We start from the raw sequence: 23991 nt of genomic DNA on the forward strand, positions 1-23991 counted from the left end.
TCTCCTATTAGAAGGCCTACAAGTCAAGCCCTACAACTGAATACTTGTACTGGATATCTTCCAACCATGAATGGAAAACCACACTGACTTGAAAGTTTATTTTAAAAGACACTAGAGGGGTCACTTCCAGATTAGGCCAGATTGAATTTTCCTCACATTTTGTGAAACTCTTCAGGAGATTTGTTGTGGCATTCCACAGTTCTCCAGGCAAAAAAGCAAAACATAGCGTATAGAGCTTGCAGATGCAAGACTTGAACGTTTCTTTTCAGAAAATACCAACCTACAATAACAAATCTTTTTGCTATTCACAAGAGAATCATTGAGTATTGCAAAACTTGATAATTACTGATTCATGACAGATTTAGGAAAAACATCAGCTTAAGTAATCAGGTCAGGGCACTGCTGTTGACCACAGTGTTGGCAAAAGAAACAGTTTCTTTCTTCATATCTTTCATCAAAGTTTAACATTTCACAGTATTTAGCTTTTAGCACTTCATTGGTCCAGACCAGTAAACAACTGATAGCTTGAGAACTAGAAGTTAAATTGTGAGCAAACATCTCTACTTAGTATTATCTTTTATGTCACTTACACCGTTCAGATACCTTTAAAATTGAGTTAGTAAAATTACTGAGGATCCCTAATAGTTGTATAATAATTTATTACTGCTGTTAATAAATTCACAAGATCATTAATGCCTTACACAGCCTGTTACAAAAGGTATGCTTACGCTGTATCACATATTGCCAACTGGGCACAACGATTTCATCCAGATCTCAAGGTGGACAAAAAGCAAACCTACTTTTTTGTGAAGGAAATGTATGTGATCTTCATTTCCTCCTGGAAAATGAAGGAGGAAAAGTCAAGAGCTTTTACTGCAAATAATAAGATTACTGCAAATTAATCCATTCCACTTTCTTTCCTGCCTCCGTGATATTCTTTGCCTGACACTGGGAAATCATTCTGAAAATGCAGCAGTGCAATGAAAGAAGGTCTTCTGACTCCAAATGAAGTATTGTAAAAGCTCCTATTTACCTTCCTAAGATACACATTTAAAAAACCAAAACCAAAACCAAACCAAACCAAACCAAACCAGCCTCCTAAAACTGAGAAACTGTTAATCCACCCCAATACTTGTTCTGCTGTAGAGAAGATACTACCCTTACAGTTTCACCTAACTATGCTGAATGCGACTTACACAACAAAGTGGGTTCTAGCAATTTAAACCAAGTGCAGAGGGGCCAAGTTTTAAACATCGCAACTTGCTACAGTTCGGGGCCTACGCCACAGATACATCTCCTGCAGTTAATGACAGCCATGTCGGAGATGAAAACTCCAGTTAATTGGATGAAGTGTGTCAAGAATCGGGCGCAATTCCATAAAAGTAATGCCTTGTGCCACAGCCATAAGCCATGATTTTCTACATAGAAGTATTTTTTATATATGTTTGTTCTAGAATGAATGTTATGTGACTGTTAATTGTAAAACCACTCAACCCTCTACCTTCAGAGAAACAAAATTATATATCCTCTTATAAAATTTTCTGCTAATTATAGAAGAAAGAAAAATCTTTGGTGGAAGGCAGGAAGCTATAGGAAGAATAGCTGGTAAGACTTTTACAGTCGTCTTAGAACTGTCATTACAAAGTTTTCACCCATTCACAGCATTATTTTATGGTTTTTTTAAGAAAACTTCTCATTTTCATATAGTTCTACTCATAAAATTTAGGTGCTGTCATCACAAAACCACCATTAAAACAGGCAGAATGAAATGCTATCTTTGAAGAGTTTCTAAGTGACTAGACTGTATGAAGCACAAAGAACTCCTTTCTTTATAAAAAGACATGTCCCTGTAGATGAGATCGGGGCACAGTGGCAGAGTAGCATTGAGTGCTTGGACGATGACTGTCAGAGTACATTGCCTGTTACTCTGAACCCTCCACACACACACACACACTCCCAAGTTTTCAATGATCTTGTGATATATGTGCAAGTTAATACACACTCACACACACCAGTTACATTCTATTTCCACACAGGGCGGGAGCTGATTCTGAACTAATGTTAAGTTCAGTAATTATTACAATTTCCTGAAAACAGTCTTAAGCAATGACTCCACAGAATGACATCGTGGTCAAGTAGTCACGTTTTTTTTCTCTTTTGGCTAATCTTCTTTTGAATCAGCGTAACAAAAGGGACTGAAGAAAAGCATGGGAAAAATAAGGAAAGGTCCTTCTTAATAATCACGGTGCCACATTCTTAAGACCAAAGTCACCTCCACTGGTTTTGTGCCCTCCCCTTTAAAGCAGCAAGGAATTTACCAGCTAACAGCAACTATAAGACCTGTCCCCCAAATCCGTCACACACAGTTCCTCACAAAACTGTACCAGGCTCCTAACCCACTGCACTCAGACCACACGAGTTTCAGTGCATCTCCAGTGCAAGGGAGAGAAAGAATCTGACCCTTGGACCCAAAGCAACAACTGCCAAAAAAGCTATTTTACCATCATGCAATCAAACAATCTACTTCAACAGGCTTAATTCATTCATCGTCAAGATGACATGTTTCTTAGTGTCTACAGCTTACTTAGAGATACCAGTCAGGAGCTCCAGTAACATTCAGAGATTTGTATATTAAATGCCTTCCTGAAAGATTTAGACATTCCAGGTACATAACTGAGACAGAAAATTAATACCTCAGCCACAATTCTCTGACAAAATGTTGAACCAAAAATTCTCCTTTGATTTGAGAAAAGCACAGGCAAGCTCAATCAATTATGCTTTTCCTGCTCTAGTGTTTTCTTGCAGAGGCTGAATTTATGTAGTAAAAGTCTGTTCTCTCTTAGAAATACACATTTGAAAAATGAATTATGAACATAAGCATAAATGACCAAGGCCTAAAATTCTGACACATTCTAATTATTGCTTCTAGAAGTGAAAACTTCTGCAACCACAGTTCACTGTTTAAAGTGCTGGCAAACATTACAGTGAGAAAGGCACATTTGTTCAAGAGTAAGGGAGTTGGAAAGCAAAAACCTTTTCTACATAAAATGGGATAAAAGGTAATAAAGAAGGAGTCTGGAAGTAAGCACTAGTAAGACACTGAGTAGGATCCAGGTAAACACATTCCCCTCCTTTGCACTGATGCAAATGATTTTTTCCACATGCCCCCTTCTCTTTCTGTTACCATTTTATATATGCACGAAAAGACACGAGGACAGACCAGTGTAACCTGGTCTGCACAAAGTCTCCAGTGCTTTTCTCAAAGCATGTACCCATCCTTTATCTTATGTGCACTGAATTCACGTTCAGCAAACCACTTTAACCAACTTTAAGGAGCCTTCTGCAGGAAATGGAAGCACAACGTACCAAACACTCCCTGGCTAACACAGGAAATGGCAGAAATGTCATTTTGGAGAACTAATCCGCATGTAGGCACCACTTTGAGTGTGCTCTGTACAGTCACCTGACAGCCCCGGGAGCTACCAGGCTGCCTTGAGGCAGGAGGCAATACCTCAGGCGTTGTTCTGCAGCCTCCAAAGAGGGACACTTTAATATCTTAATCTCCAGAACTGTATTTACGACCTGCAGCTGCGGTGCCAAAGAGGCCCACAGCCCCTTACACACTGAGACTATTGTTGGCAAAACAGAGCTCTGAGGTTTCTTGAGTGACATAAGCAAGTTAACCGAACTACACTAGGCTGCTCTGGATGGGGGTGGAGAAGGGTATTTGTTTTTCTTTGTATGGATCAGTTTATCTGCGGCCTTTATCTCTTTCGGCGTTAGCAGTCTTCTAAATTTTAATAGCCCTTAAAGCATGGTAAGGCATGAATAAGCAGGAATTAATTTGCAGGGCTTTGGGCTTCCAGGGAACAAGAACTCGAACTGATTAATAAAAAAAGAATTCCTGTGTTACACATAATTTAAAATGAGTATATATTGTAAGTTACGCACTAGTTTATTACACAGACAAAATGTCTGGTATTATTACACCCACTTAAAAGAGATACCTCAATGACTTAGAGCAGTGGTGTTCCCTCTGTTTCACTCTCAGAACTGAGCTCTTCCCTGATGTGGTTAAACTCCTACAGAGCGTGCAGTGATACGGAGTTTCCTGTGCCAGCTTTCAGTTGTATCACCTTCCAGCCTTTTCCAGAATTCTGATGCCCTTCAACCACATGTATCTGCAAAGAGGGGCGAGAGGATAGCTGCTTTAATCTCACAAAAAGGAAAATCCCCACTGTTATTTTTCTTCTGCTTTCTGTATGACAGCATACAGACTACCACTAAGTAAGTTTAATATTCTAGGGAATTAGAATGCTCTGACATATATCCTTTAGTATTAACATGCAGATATTCACCAGAAAAGTTGTGTCTCTGGACAATAATTAACAGGTTAACTGGGCAGGTTGTTTGCCAAGTTCATCCCTACACAACATAAATAAGAAATGCTGCTGCTTTTCTGGTATTAATAACTTTTTCTCAAAAGGGAAAGAAAAGAAAAGTAAACTCAGAGAGGTCAGAAGATGCTTATGAAACCAAATTATTGTTTAACATATCTACTGACCCTGATATTTATGAATTCAAAAAAGCAGAATAGTCATTAGCAAGAGCTCTGCCCCACAAATCTGTTCTTCTAAGGTCCTCTTCCACTGCAGCATTCCTGAGATGTCTTGTTGCTGTTGTTGTGCTGAAAGATCACAAAACTGTCACACTCCATTCTAGGTCCGTAGGGTTCTGCAGAAAGCATTGGGTTAAGGCTTTCAAATATGGATGTCTGAATTGAAGATGTTTAGCACTTTCTGAAAATCAGGAATACTCTATGTCCTCTTGACTGAGGACAAAAACCATTGTATTATTCAAAATAATTCAAAAAAATCTGGGGCTAAATAAAATACTGGAAAACTCCAAAAATGAAAAATAGGGCACATTAACAGCTTGAATAGTCTGCTGAAGTTGACCTGCCAGTTAGAAATCCACACGAGTCATACATATGTATTCTATTCCAATCAGCTCACATTCACCTTTCTCAGAAATGAAAAAGACTACATAGGACAAAAAGGAACACTTACTGCTCAGAGAAAGGGGAAATGGATTTCCTACATGCAAGGAAGCTAAAGAGAGGATACGGAGTTTTTACTCATCCATACTCGTTTTTCTCTCTGAAATACAAATGTTGCAGCAGACGAAATTCTGCCTGATTCTACTTTCAGCTGAGTCAATGACAAGGTGCCCACAGCAGGCCCTGTCACAGCAGCCTGAAGTCAACTTCACAGATAAGCATCCAAATTCCACTGACTTTGAAAGAGATCTGGGTATCTAAGACAATTAACTGTCTTTGGAAATCCTGGATACGTAAGTGAATGCATTGGCCCCACTTCCCTGTGCAAGCATCACATATTTTCTTCATTTCACAGACAGAGAGTGTACCAAGAAATAGATTAAATGATTTGCACAAAGCTTCATGAGAAGCCAAAACTAGAGATGAAAACTGTCTCCAACATATTCTGGGTAATACTGGATCTGAATTCTGGCATTTTTATTTTGCCTCTTAGCCAGAGCAAGGAACTGCACTGACATAGTTTAATCAGAAGAAAACTATATATTACGGCTAGTATTTTGAATATCAGGAAGGTTGTCTGTTCCCCAGATGGGTTATAGTTCCGTGAAAAGGTTCTAGACTGTTCTCATTTAATCCAAACTGGTTGAAACCTAGTACAGCATCAGACTTAAACTCCTGTATGCAGCAACGCTGGTTTTCCAGAAAAGGGAAAGAAGGAATGATGACTCCAGTGTTACAAAAGCCATGTATCTACCCTGATGCATGTTTCCCAGTCTGCTGTTTCTCTTACCGGGCATGGAAGAAGAAAAAGAGAAGAGAAGGGAAATCACTGGTAGAGAGAGCAATGGAAAAGGGCTGCTACACAGAATAAAACGACTGCATGATTTAGAAATAGCCATACAATCAAAAGATAGAAAGACTCATCAAATTCCAGATACAATTGCTTAGTAAAATAAAATCCTCACACCAACAGTGGTGCAATTTAAGTTAAGGCCCAAATTTGTCACAGCTGAAATTCTTACCACATTAAATAGTCTTTACCTGTCTGATTAATTCATAAAAACAGACTTTCTGGGATTGTGAGTAAACTTTTGTTAAGTTGGGCCTCAAAGATATGTCCTTGAAAACATCGAGAAAGTACCTGTAAACCATATTCTCTCATTTTTCAAAGGGAAGCCTAGACTTAACGTCACACCTAAGTATCAACAGGAGTGGTTTACAGTCATGAAAAATACTAATTACGTAAGACACCAGAGGTGGTGAACCACACATGGAAAGTAAAATGGACCCATCTTTCCCCCACACTATCACATCCTCATTTCTGCTATCTCAGAAAACTACTCACACTTCTGAACTCAACTTTCTAATTCATTATGGCTGTACAACTGCACTAATGAACAAGACAGCCAGACTCTGGGGAGACACCTTTCTCATTCGCTCGCACTCTCTCACGTTTTCTTTCACTGTCAGAGGACTCTGATGAGAGTACAATTACCACATTCTTTGGGTATTCATATTTCTGCTGGAGTTTACAGAAACATACAAATATAAGAGTGCATCCCTGTAAACTGCAGAAGAAAAGCAAACTGCACGCTTGATAAATTGCATGCAAACCACATGCTTGATCTTTAGTAAATGTTAAAATAAAAAATGGCAACAACATTGTACTTTAATATCCTCAGAGCATTGTTAGGCACTTAGAAATGAAATCACAGGTTAGTCTAAGTTAGCCAAAGGCCTCAGCACAACAAAACTCCTGCAAGATCCCTCATACGGGAGATAATTTTAGCAAAATAAAGGTGGAAATTCTAGGCTACTAGATTTTCTAATCCAACTCTCTTGCTTTTTTCCTCGACAAATTGCAAGAATTATGGGACAGGAGTTTTCACTAACAATGTGTTTGTATCGTCTGTCACCTATGTACTCTACTGTAATACAAAGCAACAAACAGGTAACAACAATAAACATATGTTTAATTTTCATGAGAGGCTGAAGGAGAGAATATGTTCTCTGTCCTTTGCTACTGACATTTGGGTCCTTATTAACTTTTTATAATTTCAACATCTATGATCAGAAACTAGTATGACACATTTTTACCTCTCACTGTTAGCTTTCTATGAAAAGTGAGAGTAATTTGCTAGCAGTTCTTTCAAATTAAGTTTACAGTAAAGTAACACCTCACGCCACATGCAATATGCTCACGATACCTCCCTTGAAGATAAATAAACCTGTAAAATCTTACCTCAAATAAAAGTTCAACATTTGTCATATTTAATCAGCAATAAAGTCAGACATATAATTCTTCACAATTTATCCTTCACCAACACTATGTCATTTCCAAGTTGAAACGTGGAAAAAATTTTGACATTTGCAGGCAGTGTGGCAGAAAGGCAGCCTGCCATGTTATCAAAATAATTTATGTTCTAAAATTCCTGTGAGTCCAACATGAAAATAACATCTCCACCATTCCAGCTCTTAGTTTAGACAACTCCAGTGTTACTTGATACAACATGCTCGGGAAAAGAAATCATCTTAAATTGACACTGATAGTCCCCTGAGCTGACAAATACAAGTTGCTTAAATTTGCTGTGTGCTTGATTTTCTGTTCTAGTGAGCTATGTTTGAAACAGGAAAAGGGGGTCAGATCTGGGAGTAGAAGAGATTAAACTGCAATTTTGTTTTCCTCATTTTCGGGCTAGCCTCTAGTATCAATCTCAGCCTGCTCTAAATTATGTCCAGCTGTCTATTGCCCCCAGAGACAATTCTAGCAGCCAGAATTAGCTGGAGTGCAGTGACATTTTGACCACACACAGTCTTCCTTCAGCCTACCTATCCTTGGGTTTTTGAGGACAATGGGGGGTGGCAACAAGTTCTGCCAGGAAGAAAAAACACCAACGTTTAAGTTGTAAACACAGTTGAGTTAAACAATGCCTGAAAAACATGGGCTTTAAAGAAAGCAAAAACCGAGATGTGAGAAAGAGTTCACTGAAGCAGGAGGGAATAGAGCGCACCATTTTCAGAAGAAGCCAAAAGCAAATAATTAGGGGCCATTCTCACGGGACCGCTTCAATGGGAAGCACTGTCAGCAGCTGTTGCAAGGGGATGGCCTCAGCAATGCCATGTGGTATGGTCAGCAAGAAAGAATGGATGGCTTGACCACTTTCTTACGTGATGTCTTCAGACATTTCAGGTCCGTAAAGAAGTTGTTCTACTGCTCAGCACCTCAGTCACATACCTCACACACTCCTCAACATTTCCAAGGGTCTAAATCCTGCTATCTTATATCAGGCAAATTTCCAGTTGCCTCAGTAGGAAATACCTGAACTACAAAATCATGAACTGAGTCTACTACCTCCATTTAAAGGATCGAGAACTATCATTGGCAGAATATGTTTTTCCAGCAAACATATAAACTGTCTGAAGCCACATATAGGATCTATGCTCAGCCAGTGTTCATACATCCTCCTCAATGATGTTTCTGCTGTTCTCTGCTTCGTTTTTTGAGTGAAAACAACCAACTGCAGTTCTGTGATACAGGTAATGTTTCCCTTGGGAGTAGATTAAGACAAAACTTTTTTTAAAATTTTGACTTAATCCAGAATCCAACAAGTTAAATTCAGTTCTCTTTGCATGGCAGATATGACAAAGCATATCTGCATGACTACGTGTTGTGGCCAGTAGGTACAAGTAATCGATGTTACTATTTCATATTCATTAGCTTATTAGAAATGTCTGTACTGCTTTCTGTAAGCATGAAACAGTAAAATTTCAAAATACATCAGGGGGCATGTTGCAAATATGAATCCAGTTTACACTAACAGGAGTCAGTAACTTAGAGCCACTCCAACACTTTTACACTGTATTTCTAAAAAATGGTGTATGGGGGGCTTTAAGAGAATCTTCTTTGGAGCAGGAGAGTAGGTGTCAACCTGTTAAATAGGTCGGCATATGAAAGTACATGCAAAATGTCCTAAAATGTAGTCAGCCTACATCTTCTCTATCTTACTGTGTTGTTGCTTTTGTACTTCGATGACCAGTGAGGTGTGCAGACTCCCAAGTCCAACAGTTTTAGGAGTCCCACTCACCTGCAAGCACAGAAACTACAATGAGAGAGGATTTCTTCCTGTCTTCTCTGATCACTACCTAAAAAAAAAAAAGCAACATACTGTTACAGCTAAAAGTATTCTGAAACTACCCAACTTGGCTCTTTCTAAAAGATAAGAAAAGAAGCAATTTGGTTCAGAGACAAAATTAATGTGCTATGTATGGCCATCCAAAAAAGAACTGATATTTTACATAATATAATTCAATGTTAAGAATTTAAGGGATTATATAAGAAAGCTATTCTCTAGGCCAGCAGTGCCATAGGTCTGCAACCTAGTATGACATTTTTTCAGGAGATCTCGAGTTCCCCAGGCCCTTCATGGTCAACATTTAGGAGGTAAAAACTTTTTTAAAATTAAGGACCTCGTGTTCAACTAAAGTAGAGGAATAGAGTAGAGCTGCACTACTATGGCACAGTGCCCCCAGAAGCAAAACTGAGGACCTAAATAAAGATCCTGCTTATCCCTCTGTAGAAAGAGTTCCCTGGCACGCTGCTTCTCACCATAACTGTGCCACCTACAAGAGCTTCTAAATCTCTGTAATGTCTGCTCATCAGTCCAGGAACTTTCCCACTGGGTAGGGAAAGAATGGCATTTCATTTACCGAAGAAGCCCTTAAAAGTAATGACTGCTGAATGTACATGGTGTCTAAAGGAACAGGCATTCCCCTAGGAAGGACTCCTCATGGTTTTTATTTACCGAATTCAGAATGGGCAGGAAAATGCGCCAGTCCTGCTATTTTAAATTTCAAATAGGTTGCCTAGCCGGATAAACACTCCATACTATTGCTTGTGAAGCAACATTCAGCTTAAATTTAAAAAAATATGTATTTATACACAGGCTTTCAAAGACATGCTCCAAGGAGGAAGCCCAGCATCCAGCAAGAGCCAGTTGATCGAAAGCTCAGGTAAGAAGATGGCGACGCTCATTTGTCCTGGAGCAAGACAGCCATCACACTCGGTGCTCCTGGGATCACAGCCCTACTTCAGACAATAGGGCAAACCATACCATACGCCACACTACATATGGTAGGGTTACTACAGGCCTACTATAATCTATATAAGGTAAATTAGCGAGTCCCGCATCATTTCCCTCCTTCCCACCTCCGCCTCATGGGGCTCCTTCATTAGTTGCCAAGACTTGATGCGCGTGACCCATGACCATCCTCAAAATGATGGTTCCCCTGCACTGTCACGGAGACATCAACTGCAACAGCACCAACTGCTCTGCTAGAGCGCCCAACTTCGAGCAGCAATGCGCCACAGCCATGCCCAGCGTGAGGGAGCGACTCTTGTGGGGAACGGCAGCCATCCCCTCACAGCTTCACAGGGGCGGGAGGGACCCCATCCCTTCCCTGCAACACGACCCCGGCGGCTTTGGCCACGGCCGCCCCTCAGGACGCCGTCTGAGACCCCGCCGCCCCCTTCTCTCACAGACCCAACATGGCGGCAGCGCCCCGCACCTGCCCCGCCTCGGGGCGCCCCGGCCGGCGGCGGGAGGGCGCGGAGAGCGGCGAAGGGCCGTGCCCCGCCCCGCCCCGCCCCGCCCCACCGAAGGGCTCCGGCCGCCGCGGGGTCGGTAGGGGGCGTCCGGGGGCTCCGGTAGGAGCCGGGACCGTTTCTATTTAGCTGAAGGCCCGCGGGAGGGAGAGAGAGGGGGGGGAAGGAGGGTGAGCGGCCGCCGGCACCGCAGTGGAGCCAGCGGGCGGACGGGGCTTAAGCCGCGGTAACGCGCCGCCGGGAGCAGCAGCAGCAGCAGCAGCAGCAGCAGCCGTCGTCGCCCGCACCGGCTCCGCCGCAGGTAGGAGCGGGCAGCGCGGGGCGGTTGCGTGTCCCGGTGCCTCTCGGGGCGGGGGGCCGCTCCCCGGGGCGGGTTTGCGGGGCAGGGCAGGGCGGCCCCGGGCCGAGCCCAGCAGGTGCCCGGCGGCAGCCGCTCTTGGCGCGGCGCAGCTCGGCCCAGCGGTGCCCTCTCCCCGTGGGGAGGTGGTTCCCGCGGCGCGTCCCTCCCGAGGCTCCTCTCCAGCCGGCCGCCCGTGTGGGGGACGGTGAGCTTTTACCGAAAAACCGCTTTGCCACCCCAAAACGCGCGATGGCAGGGCAGTCGCACTGCCCGCTCCCTGCCCAGCGCCGCGCCGGAGTGCGCCGCTTCCAGTCCAGTGTGGCATTAAGTGCTATGTTATTTTAAACTCCATTTATTACTTATAATTCCCCCCCCCCCGCCCTCCTTCCCCTTCAGCTGGATAAAATACAACGGACTGGAAGCGCAGCCAAACCTCGCCCTCTTCTTGCAGGAGAAAAGGGGCAGCGTCCCGGCCGCTTCAGCCAGGTAGGGGCTGGGCGGGCGCCCTGCGCTCGCAGCCGGGGCAGGACCCGGGCCCGGAGGTGCTGACTGCCTCCTCCAGCGAAGGAGACCGCTAAAAATATACCCGCTTTATTTGTTTTTCTTTCTTTCAAGGTTCACGATGTTGACAGCTATGTTCTTGGCTGCTCTCATTCTTATTACAGTACATTCGCAGGAAACTGAGGAAACCATAACGTACACGGTAAGGTTTAATAGAGTTCGAGATAATTACTGCTTTGCAGGGATTCTTTTCTAAATGACCCTTATGAAAAACCAGATTTCTTACCAGTGTATAGCATGCAATACAAAGTTCTTTGAGTTCGAATGTTAACCATAAAATAAGCTGTTCCTGCACTGAAACAGTGTTTTGAAGTTGAGCAGATTGAGCAAAATAGGCTACAACTGCCTGTTCTGAAAAGCTTTTCTATGTATTCAGCTTGATGAACTGAACAAAATTATGAGGTTTTAATATTTTTTTAATCCATTTTCATAAAGACAGGATCTTCATTTGAAATACATAGAATTTGACAGATAATTAGGTCAAACATTCTTTTGTGTTTTCTTTTGGATATTTCAAGCTGTTTTTAAAAAAAATAAGTACTTCAAATTTCAGTGTTGTTAATGAAGCATCAAAGTCCCGTAGTGGTCATAGGACTCTTAGTTTCTGAGCTGGTTTTGAGCAGTGGTTTTGTATGGTTTGATAAAATTGTACAAGAATACTGGAAATAGGTTCTGCTTGTAACCAAGTGATAGGGCAAAAGATTTAAAGACCTTTTTCTAAAGCTTTTTTTTTTTTTTTTAATCTGCCTGTGTTCAGTCTTTGGCTTGCATAATGCATGTCATAGAAGGAGTGGCAATTACATCGGCTTGGGCTGGGGAAAAACCCGCATTTTCACATCTGATTACAGTTGTAATCCCTGCAACTTGCTTCATATGGGTGGACCTCTGAGTATGTGTACAGACATTAGCGCAATGCCACACAAGCAGAAAATTCTGCACACATGCAAAAAGTTAGAGAACCACAGCCAAAGACTGAGATTGTGTCTTATACAAGTAATCCCACTGAAGTCAGTGGGATGGCTCAAGCAAGTAAATATTGCAGAGTTGGACCTTATTGTAGAAGATGGGGCTCAAAGAAGCCTCAAGTGAGCATCAGGAAGTCAGTCATAAAATACTTTAGCACTGGGCTTTAGAAGCAATAGATTTTTGAAGGTTGGGAGTACCTCTATTTAGAGGCTTCTGTAGTTTATTTTTTTTTAAGTCCCTCTATAGAAGGGGAAACTGAAGATCTAAGTACGTTTTGAAAATCTAGACTAATATAGGCATCCCACCCCCTTCTTTCTCTGCATTTATTACACATTCTTTTTAAAAAATTAAGTAGCGTTTTCTGATAAGCCTACATCATTCTGTTTACTGGAACATTTCTGTTTAATGGAAAATTTCTAGCATGCGTATATGACGTAGGTTCCTGTATTCCATTTTCAAAGAGGTCTTAGCATGTAGGTGCTTCAATGATCATTAGACTCCAACCATGTAAAACTGCTTAAGAAAAAACCTTAGCTTTCGGAAGTTTTACTCTTAGGATGCTACTGTTTCTCATGCGTACATTGTATTCATTTAGGGCCAAATCCTTTTGTATTGTAAAAGTCCCTTCAGCTGCAGTAATCGTTGGACTTGGCTCCTTACAGTTAGCCAGTACTCCTGTTGTGCATTAACAGGACTTGGGTGATTCAGTAAATGCATGAATTAGCTATTTTCCTTTGGGTTTGCGTTTTCATAGCTACAGTAACTTTGGTGTTGTCAACTCAGCATGTAGTCATTCCTTTAGAGATTGAGAATTGTAATACAATTTGCTGTCCACTTACCCCTTTGGAAGAAAAAGCCTCCGTATCGCTGCTACGTTTGGCAGATAGCTGGTGTCACCTGTAAATGAAGAAAATATTTTCAATCCTGTTGCTGAGTCAGTGCCTGTTAGGAACAAGCTCCTCAAAGCAACTTGAGGATGGTATGTGGAACAAGTGGATCTCTACATCAGAAAGTCAAATATGTCACTTGTGTAGTTCCTCTGCAGCAGAGGAGTTGTAACAAGATTTAGCTTGCTTGACTGTGACTAATTACATTAGTCAACTCGATTCTTTCTTACTATAGGGCCATTAAAGTAATATCCTAAGCGGCATAGGATGTATATGCACCTACGTAGTGCAGCTCACTTGATTCATTGATATTTTAAATGCATCCGCTGTAGTTGGTAGCATTGTGATACTTTGCTAATCAGTTTCTGTAGCTGTCACCTGTGATTAAAATTACTGTGCTCTAGACAACGTAATGCTTTTGGGCAGGGGAATAATGAAGATGCCTACCTAACTGCAGGACAGAATATTTAAAATTCTTCCTGAAGTCACTAGTCTGCGTTGATATGAATAGTTGCTGAGTATAGTCTTGTTTGATTTCTGCAAAGTCTTATTTATATAAGTAGTCCCGTTGTTATAAACTCCAAACGTTTATTCTATGTCTCACAATATAAATTGTTCTTCCTAGACTGCAGTTCCTGGAGTCATGTGATTAAAGAGCATGTGAATGAATTTCTAGGTGTCATGGGATCCTTCCCCATTGCTAGAGTGCTAATGGGAGAGAGGATGAGGTACAGGGGCGTAGAGGCCTGTTAGTCCCTCTGGTGTACTGGCCCCAGGAGTGAAGGATGTTCACCTTTTGGAAGGTAGTGAACAAGATTAAAATTCAGGAAAAACTCTCTTCTTTTTCATAAGAAGATTTTCATACTGGCCAGCCGGGTCAGTCCAAAGGCTCATCTCTTCTAGGATTTAGCCAACGACTAATGGCAGATGCTTTAAAACAGTGTATAGGAACAAGGCAAGGAGAAAGTGAGGCCCCAGTAAAACCTACCTACTCACAGCAAATGATATCTTGGGAACTTCCTGAGATAGAGGTTCTCTCTGTATATACTTGTTGTTGCTCCTGCACAGCAATGCTGTACTAATAGCCATTTCTCTAGCTTACCAAGGTATGCAAACATTGCATTTCCCTTAGTGGCAAACTCTGAGTTCATTGAAATATGCTTGATTATTTTTCCAAAATAAACAATCCTGAGTAGCCTAATTCTTTTTTTTTTTTTCTCTATAGCAATGCACAGATGGCTATGAATGGGATCCTGTTAGGCAACGGTGCAAAGGTACAGTAAATACTTTTCAAAGACAGACTTGCCATTGGCATTCTTTAAGTATTATCATTACACACCCCTGTTCTGGACAAGGAGGTGTACTTGCATGTCTCATTGTGTTATTTGTATTAATGGCTGTTGCAGAAAGTTCGACTTTTAAAAGCATGACTTGTGTTGTTGCTAACCACAGATATTGATGAATGTGAAATAGTCCCAGATGCATGTAAAGGTGGGATGAAATGTGTTAACCACTATGGAGGATACCTCTGTCTACCTAGAACAGCGCAAATTATTGTAAATGAGCGAGAAGAAGCAGCAGCTGAATCCACTAGTGGTCGAAACAATGTCATTCGACGGACTCCAGCTGATCCTCACCGTGCCCCTCCAAACCCAACTCATCAAATTCAGTGTGCAGCTGGGTATGAGCAAAGTGATCACAATGTGTGCCAAGGTAAGCAAGCTGCTGTGTGTTTTACTTTCAGTATAATTGGAGCGTATGTGATAACAAATCTAATGCCTGGAAAATGACAGCCTATAATTCTTGCATTTACTAGACTATATTGTTGCACTGTTAAATGCTTGCGTACACACTTAAGATCTGTAAATAAAATACATGCGTGTTGTTGTTATTGTTCAAGGTAACAGAACTTGCAGTTTGTTGCAGCCTTACAGTCTGTTCCATCTATTTCAGGCTAACGAGTAGAATTTAATTCTGTTGTCTGTAGATCCTCAAAAAAAAAACAAACCCCAAAAACCAACCTTAATGCAAGTATGCAACTTTAGTCAAACATTTTGTATTAACTATGTCCAGGAGAGGCAGCGCTTTGAAAAAAGTAGGCAACATAGCAAGTCATACATAAATGATTTCTAAAGATTTGCAAAGATATGTATTTTTCAGTAAGTGAATACTGAATGGAACAAAAAATAACCACCCTATGAACTCTTGCTTAGACCAGTGTGTAACACAGAGGAATACAGTGTTTCTGTTATGTATGATCAAGCAGTAGCAACCAAACATCTGAACAGCTTGTGTTCTTCTGGTCTCTATGGAAGTAGTTGTACGCAGACCCTGCCAGCTCACTTCCAGTCATAGTCTAGCCAGTCTCTGAAACTATGGCAATGAAGAGCTTTCATCTGAGCGTACATGCACCACACACAGTGCCAAAATTCTCAGGGCATTAGCAACATTAATTGTATGCATTCAGGAACCAGACTCACAAACGCAACTGTAAACTAAGACTGTTGCATTTATTATTTTATGTAAATAGTTTACTCTTATACTTGCTGAAGTAACAAACGTTTTGTCCACTGTTTTGTTTTCTTTCATAAAAACACTTTCTACTCCGTGTTCATAAACTTGGTTTTCAAGTATGTTAGCGGGATACCCATGCAAACAGAGGGCAAAACTTGACCCTATGGTTCATCTTTTCCACTTTGTGGCCCATAACAGTATAATCATATAAAATAGTACTTGAGTGACTATAATCAGGGCAAGCTGTAATATACAGTGGTAGTTCCTTTCTCCCTGGTGTTCATGTATACAGAACATTATTTATCACTAGTAAGTAAATTCCCTGTCATTCTGAAGCACAGTAATCATCATAGAGGCTGGATAAGTTATTTTTGTAGGCAAAGCCTCAGAGTTGCATTTCTGGCTTATCTGCTAATGTTCAACATTTCTGTCACTCTGATTCAAGAATGTCAGTAAAGAACCTACTGCAGGAGGTCAGTACCACGATTCCCTTAACCCTGAGCGTTCACTTAGGGTTATCAAGAGAAAATCAATGCCAAGGATGGCAGATGGGTTGGCTTTTTTTTCCTTAAACTAACTTAGCAAAGTAGCAGCAGAACCAGGAAGAGAGTACCAGATTCCTGTGCTTGATCCAGCACTCCCTCCTTCAGGTGATGCTGTGTTACTGTGGCCGACACTCTCATCTTCGCTGGTGAATCACAAGAAACCACTTCAACTTTAGCATGTAACAACATTTTTGTTTGATTAAAAAATGCAAGTAATGCTAGAAAATTTCCAAACGTGAACATCACTTTTGCTACACTGGCTTTAGGTGTATAAATTGAGGGTAGCGTAGGAAAGTTTAACAGCATGTAGTACTGATACCTTATATTCCAAATAAAGGTTGGGAGTTAGGGTTAACTTGGAGACTGACAACTGGTTGAGCTTTTTGTTTCGTTGAGGAGAAGATTGGTGGTGATGCATTACTATTATTTTACTCTGTGTTCTGGCTCCCTGAAACTTGGAGCTAAATATTTATATTCAATTCACAAATCTTTGGTTAATTTATGACAACAACTAACTGTTGTTATAGTACCAGAACTTTTTAACTAGCAGACACACCAACTATGGTGAAATCTTGGGCTCGACTGAATCAGAGTTTTGCTACTAATTTCCTCATGCCAAAATTTCAATCTGAATGCAGAAAGCATGGAAATATTAGTGTTTAAAAGCTGAAATGTATTGTGCTGAATGAATTCCAGCTGGAAAAAGGGTAGTGGACAGTGTGCTTGAAAGAAACGATAAAAGACTTTTGGAGCACTTAAAGCATGCATTCAACTTCATGATCTTCATGCTTTTCACTGCTGAAAATATCTTATAAAAGATAATCTTGATCAGCAATGGTCCCACTGTGGATTTATTTAATTATGGTTAAAAGACTTTGCTATGATAACTGCTTGAGGCTCCTAGGGAGTGTAACTTACACATATAGTCACACTTAAGCTTGTTTTATTGTTTAGTAAATCAAATATGAAGTCCAGCTCCTTCTAATTGTTTGCAGATGTATGACATTTTCCTTCCAGTCCAGCAGCGCTAAGTATTTTATAACCAATGTGAAAGTGTGGAGACCTCTGTTTAAAACAATAACACGCTCTGAGAAGCTGTATTACTGACATCATACTAGAGTATGAGGGGCCTTCTGTTTTAATACAAACGTCCACTCCCTTTTTAAATGCTGAATAGTGAGGGTACGATAGGCCAAACGCACTCCTGTTGGTTTCTGTGCTTGGAACAGACACGCATATCCAACACTAGTCCTGTTGGACTTTAAGAGGCCTCAGTGATGCGCTGCGCTTCATCCTTAGGTAAAGCGTGATGCAGCGTGGCCAGATCCTATTGACAGGAATGAGGAACAGAGAGGCACGTGATTCTCTGCACTTCTTAATCTACCACAACACGGCCGTATGCCTGAGTTACAAAAGATACGTAATACCTTCTTAACTTCTGACCCGAAGAAAAGTGACAACTACAATATTTATCAGTGGTGAGAGTTTTCTGTCTGCAGGGCGTGCTGTTATTTATTAGAGACCACACAGCGCATGAACAGCACAGATGGCAGGTTGAGAGCAAAGCACTCTGCCTTGCAGAAGACATCGCCATAGACATGACTACAATTTCCTATGATATACATCACTTTTATAACTGCTAGTGATCAGAAATGTGTTCTTGTATAGTTGTGTTGATGTCAGAAGTGGGGGTAGCAAAAATTTCCTAGGAAATTCATAAGATACTGTACATGAGCAGTAAGTGCCAGGAACCCCCAAAATTGATGAGAAGAGGTTATTCTGGAGGAAGATCTCTTATGTAGACTACACAGAGAGCCCTGAGTTTTTGTGCTTCAACTTAAAACATGTTGACTGTATCTTAAATTCTGAGTTTTTGACCTTAACTAAGGTTATGCTTCGCTGTCACTTCTCAATTTGCTTTTAACTCAAAGGGCTGCTGAACGGGTCACTGAGGTAGATTCCCATGTGTGGCACCTGCCAGCACTTTCAGGAAGCCACTCAGATGTTCCAACCTGTCATTGGGAGAGTGTCACTCAAATTGGGAAAAGCAAAACACAGAGTAAGAAATATTTTTAAGCAAATCACTGAGCTAATAGTCACAGACACTTTTTGCCTGATAAAAACCATAAATAGCTACACTCTGCTGCCTGCATACAAGACTGAATTATATTTCTAGGCTCTCTGTGATTTGAGTCTGCTGCTATTGAAGTCAAAAGAAAATCACCCAATTAATTCAATTTTGTCAAATCTAGTCTGTAACAAATTACTAGCTTTTCCTAGGATGTTAATGATGCTTGAATGAAAAAAAGACCAGGCATTGGTACCTTAAGTAACCTGTAAACTTGAGAAGGGAAAAAAACTTTTTTCTTTGCCTTCCTATCATGTTGGCAATACAAGCAATAAAGTGAGCTAAATTTTGCTCCTCAGCTAGATTAGATCCCTGTATTTCTCCAGTCTCCTTATAACCCTTTGGGCTACCATGACTGTAAAATACAGGGAGGAGACATCTTATAATAAAAGATATCAATGCTTTCTTACATGGAAGACATACACATTTTCCAGATAGTTCTGCCTAGACTTGGTGGAGGTTGGTTGCTTTTTTTTCCTTCTTGGGGGGGGGGAAGGAAAGGAATTAACTTGTTTTCTGTGCTGTGGTTATTTTTCCTCCTGCAAAATCATTTTAGGGAACCCTTAATTGGTAAGGGTTGGGGGGTGGGGTGCGTTGTTTAGTTTTTAGGTTCTTTTCAAAGTAACTTACCATACTCAATCTAGGCTTTTACCTCAAGTTAACTTAGTGTAAATAACTCAAGCCTAAATTTTGCATCTCTAGGATTCCTCTCTTTTTTTTTTTTTTCCTTCTTCAAGGTGAGAAGGAGAAGGGGGAACAGTTCATGATGGTTTGTTTTCCATACAGAAATCACTGAATATTTTTGACAGATATGTGTGTGTATATATATGTCAGGGATGTGCAACTAGCACATAAGGACATAAAAATTGGATGAGTGGAGGTGCACTCAGCCTGGCCCTTTGCAGAGCTGGTTCAGGTAGGAGAGTCTGGGTGTAGCTCCGGCAAGGCGCTCTTCATTGACGTTTTGGCTGGGGTGCAGACTGCATTCTGAAATGTACCTCCTAATGAGCTCCACTTAATGCCTTTTCATTTGCCTCACTGAGCGGTCTAGAACACGCAAACCACATCCTGTTCAGATGAAACTAAACCTGAAATGCACTGTAGGAGTTCCACTAATATGCCACAACCGCTAACGAGCATTCAGGCTCCAGGACCAGACTCAAGAGAGCCCAGAGACCCTTAGAAACACACGTACTGGGACATTGGAGCCTCTGCACCAACTTCTAAATCTGCTCCGGTGGGTCCACACTATTTGCTAATATAGACACAGCCTAAAATACACCTATAATAGTTTCTTAGGCTGGCCCTAGAAATGTTTTGGAGAGCCTTTTGTAAAATACTGCACCATCCCAAGTTCTCCTACCTGTATTTAAGAAGCACTGAAAGAGCCTGAGTTATGACAAGTTCAGCTCCAGAGTTGTTCCTCTCAACAACACAAGACTTGTTTAGTTTGAGGAAAGGCTGAGGACAGAAGCTGTGGTAGGAAAGATAAGGTGTAGTTATCTGTTTCAGGATGCCATTAGTTCATCAAAGCGCTTACTCAGGCACAGTTCATATGTACATACGTTTGCTGCAGTACTTCAGCAAGTGGAGAATACTCCTTGCCAGCAGTAGTCCCCCTAAGAGACTGACCTGGATACACATGCCATTTGAATGCTAATTACTTGGAAAAGCTGTAGGAATTTTGCACGTCTAAGAGAATCCACAGAAGGATACAAGCTGACATTTTCACAGCTCTTTGTACTGAGTGTTCATAGGTACCAATTAATTTCTTGTACATTTGGGTACCTCATGCAGAGATCATCTTTCATCAGCCCATCCTGAACCAATTGTTGAAGCTGTTAATCTGTGAAACCGCTGCATTTTGCTGCAGAGAGCCCTTTCTGGAGCATCTCTTTAATAGCCTTGAGGGACCAGAGGGGAGGTCACAAAAAAACATCTTGTTTTGAGGGCTCGAGGGCCTGTTTTCGGGCATTTTCAAAATTTGGCCACTCTGAATCATCTTCCCATCTGTACTGTTTGCACAGCTGTGAGTGTCATGTCAAGACCTTGGATAGATATTCTCTGTTCTGTCTGACCATTTTACTGTGAACATCCATCACAAGCATAAATACTAGCAGCTGCTTCACTTCCTTTAGTTACTTACTGCTTTTCCATTATTCTGACCCCTGCAGGAATATGCTCAGTATGTTACAGCTACAGATTCATACCATATGCTAATCACGCCAAGTGTCCTAGATTCAGGCAAGCTTCCGAAAGTTGTATTTACCTTAGCTTCTTGAATTGTGATTATGCAGTTTAAGTAAACTCATTAGCAGTTCTCATGGCTTCTTATTCAAGCAAAATGGGATTGTACAGTAGTCACATTGACCGTCATACTTTTGGGTTTGATTTGTTGATTGTAAAGCCTGTTTGCTTAGTAGCTCTATTATTTTGACAGACAAAACACAGCAAATGTATTCAGAAGGCACATGGCCTGAAGAAAGTCCAAACCTCCAGCCATCTGTCCTCCTTCAGCATTTCACTAAGCTGGAGGTCTTTTTCATAATGCAATCAGGAATAACACCAGATAGCAAAGGGGAAGAATGCGCTTACGTCTGGTCCTGACTGGGCATCCCAGTATGCTTGGCACCCCATCAAAAGGCACAGAATATTTATTTATCCCTTCAAGGAATCCTCTGTTTCTGTTACGAACACTCAGACACAAGCATCCTAAAAGTCGGTGAACCCTACAAGGAAGGATAGCTGTCATCTGTTGCATTCAGTAGCATCAGATCACATAAAATATAATCTGTGAGAGCACAGGCTGGCTTTTGTTCCCTGTTTCAATACCCGCTGTCAATGAACTGCAGTCTGTAGCATTGCAGCAATATAGAAAGTTTCCCTGGCAGCGACAGCAATGTGAGGGAATCCTGGCAGCTACTTTTAGCCCACTTCTTGGATAACTTTATAGTCATGCTGTTGCCACTTTGTGCATAGATTCTTTCCATCTTCCATGAAAGGATTATAGCGATGTTCTCAATGTGTTTGCTTTGAGCAGGTCTGCAGTTACTTCATCCTGGACTACTGCATTATAGTTCTTTAGCCTGCTGAGAAAGGTTGTATGTTCCTCCTTTCTCCAGTTGTTTGCTCACGGTAATTTTCTCTCAACCAATATGTTTCCTCCATTTTCAAACCTGATGCCTGCTTCAGATTACTTACTATATAATGGAAATGCTCTCATCTGTGGTTTATTTTCATTTTTGAAGTTTGAGTTACGAAGTTACCTTTTCCAACCCTAGAACATTTCTAAAGCATCTCAGCATTAGACACACACTTTTTAAAGGTCCAAGACATTTCTTGAGCATCTCCAATGATAGGACACTGATTTAGCAACTGGAAAACTTCTTCATGAGCTGAAGTTCAGAATTGTTGTTTTCCTTATTTTATTTTCTCTCTAAATGATTTTCTTAATTTCGCTCGCAATGGAAGATGAAAGCTACTGTTTATCTTTGCCTTTCTGTGTGTGCCAAAATAGTCCTACAGGAAGAACAAAACTTCCCATAAATACAGAAGTGGTCTGTTTGATTCCTCACTGTACCAGCTAGTGATGCCTGTGTTCCTTTGCATGTCCTATACTAAGGAAAAATATCTGCTGCACTATAGCCAAGCAAACCAGTCTCCACCATTACTTGAATTAATTACATTGTTTAGGCTTGCTATTTTGCCATTTTCTTATCAAGTGCAATGACCATACTAGTGAGATATTTTTGGTCTGGTGGAAACCACAAGAGAGTAATTTTTGAGTTCAGCTTACCAGGTTGCATCTTAAACATTCTACATATCTTGTGATATAGTCAACTATTCTTGTACAACACAAGATTATGGCAACCCCTTTGTCCTATGCGTGTGTGAACTAACAACTTTTACCTTTTGTTCATGAGTTCATATAATTTGATCTTGGCCATCTCCTTTCATTATACTTCAAAAATATTTATTCTCATTTTCCCCTCTGTGGTGCTTTTTGAGCTATTTTTTCTGGCCTGTCATAATTTATGCCTGTTCTATAATACTTCATGCAAAATTTAAGCATCTTTTCGGCTGAAGGGTTCTTATCAAAGGGAAGTTTGCCACATACCTGTCAAAGTTCAATTGCTTCTATCCACAAGATCTAAAGACCTGAACTTCGCTAGTAAGCTCTCTTCTCTCTGTATGTGACAAGAATATATGGAATAGGTAATCAGCCATGTAAGGTTCATGGATACAAAGCATGAAATTTCAAAGATTATATCTGTTTTCATCTTGAATTTGCTAAGTTTTGGTTTTGTAGCAGCCAGAAAGCAATAGTTTTGGAGAGAAAGTTATTTGCCATAATTCAATATACAGCAAAATTTAACCTGAAAGAGCTTACTAAATGCACAAGAATCCCGTTTGTACCTTCTTTCATTTACCTTTTAACTTTACTAAAAATACAGGAAGGATTTGGAAATTACAGAGCTATGAAGTAGTTACTTTAAAATACCTTTTATGCTCATTCACGTGTTTTATTTGTTGATCTGAAATCATCTTAAAAGTTCTGTTGTAAATATAGTGGAGAAATGATTAATTTTGTTATGTATAATTATATGGTAAAACCTGAACCGTTGAAGCTGAAAAAGTTAAGAAAACAACGTGTGTTAACACACACTTTTGTAAGCTACAGTGCTAAGAAATGAAGAATTGGACCTTTTCTGACATAATGTATCCCAATCTCTTAATTAGGCATTTTTATAGCTCAATATTCAGTAGACCTTTATCTGCTGCTGTTACTGCATACCTTAAATAAGTAACTTCACCTAACTGAGAAGTGCCCCGTACTATTCTGCCTAGTAATTCATTCTGCAGTTAGAAGCACGGAGAGGGAAGTGTGTTGGTTGTGTTTTGTCATTTGGGGTTTTTGTTTTGTTTTCTTTTACACAGCTTTTATATTTTCATTTCTTACTGTCAAAACACTAGTTTTGTGGGAGGTGGGAAAAATGGTACTTGTTTGGTCAAGGATAGTGATATGAGCATGGATGACTAACCCCAGAAATAAGTAAAATTCTTAAATAGGGTGATACAGAATTCAGTGTATGAAGGTGTATCTCCTGGGAGGAGATGTTTAATTTGGGAAGCTCTGAACCTGTCTTTATTAACTCCTGATCACAAAAATCGATGCCTTTGAGTGAACATATCTAGGCATCGTTTAAGCCAATTTAAATCAGTTCTGAAAAGGAAAAGACATGGCTGCACTTTCTTTTACAAGCTGAATTTAATCTGAAGTAAACTTCTCATCTAATGCATGACCCAGTATGACATGATATAAGCAAATCTGACACTGCACTTGAGCATGTCTAGTCCATGCCTGAACAGATGTTCTATGTAATTTCCT

The 23991-nt window shown here is 40.7% G+C and overlaps 1 protein-coding gene across 4 annotated transcripts in view; it reads left to right on the top strand.

Moving 5' to 3' along the window:
* Positions 1-23991, top strand: part of EFEMP1 (EGF containing fibulin extracellular matrix protein 1) — a 158270-nt gene that overhangs the window by 98206 nt on the left and 36073 nt on the right. For 2 of the 4 annotated variants that reach the window (XM_075749900.1, XM_075749902.1), the window contains 4 exons: positions 11395-11487; positions 11617-11704; positions 14641-14689; positions 14868-15128. In XM_075749900.1, coding sequence (XP_075606015.1) covers positions 11624-11704; positions 14641-14689; positions 14868-15128 — 391 coding nt within the window. In that variant the 5' untranslated portion in view covers positions 11395-11487; positions 11617-11623. Of the gene's footprint in view, positions 1-10712; positions 10963-11394; positions 11488-11616; positions 11705-14640; positions 14690-14867; positions 15129-23991 lie in introns of those variants that run through there. The other 2 variants (XM_075749898.1, XM_075749901.1) reach the window with 2 other exon arrangements.

Source organism: Balearica regulorum, chromosome 3 (assembly GCF_011004875.1).
Source record: "Balearica regulorum gibbericeps isolate bBalReg1 chromosome 3, bBalReg1.pri, whole genome shotgun sequence".
NCBI classification, from domain to species: Eukaryota; Metazoa; Chordata; class Aves; order Gruiformes; family Gruidae; genus Balearica; species Balearica regulorum.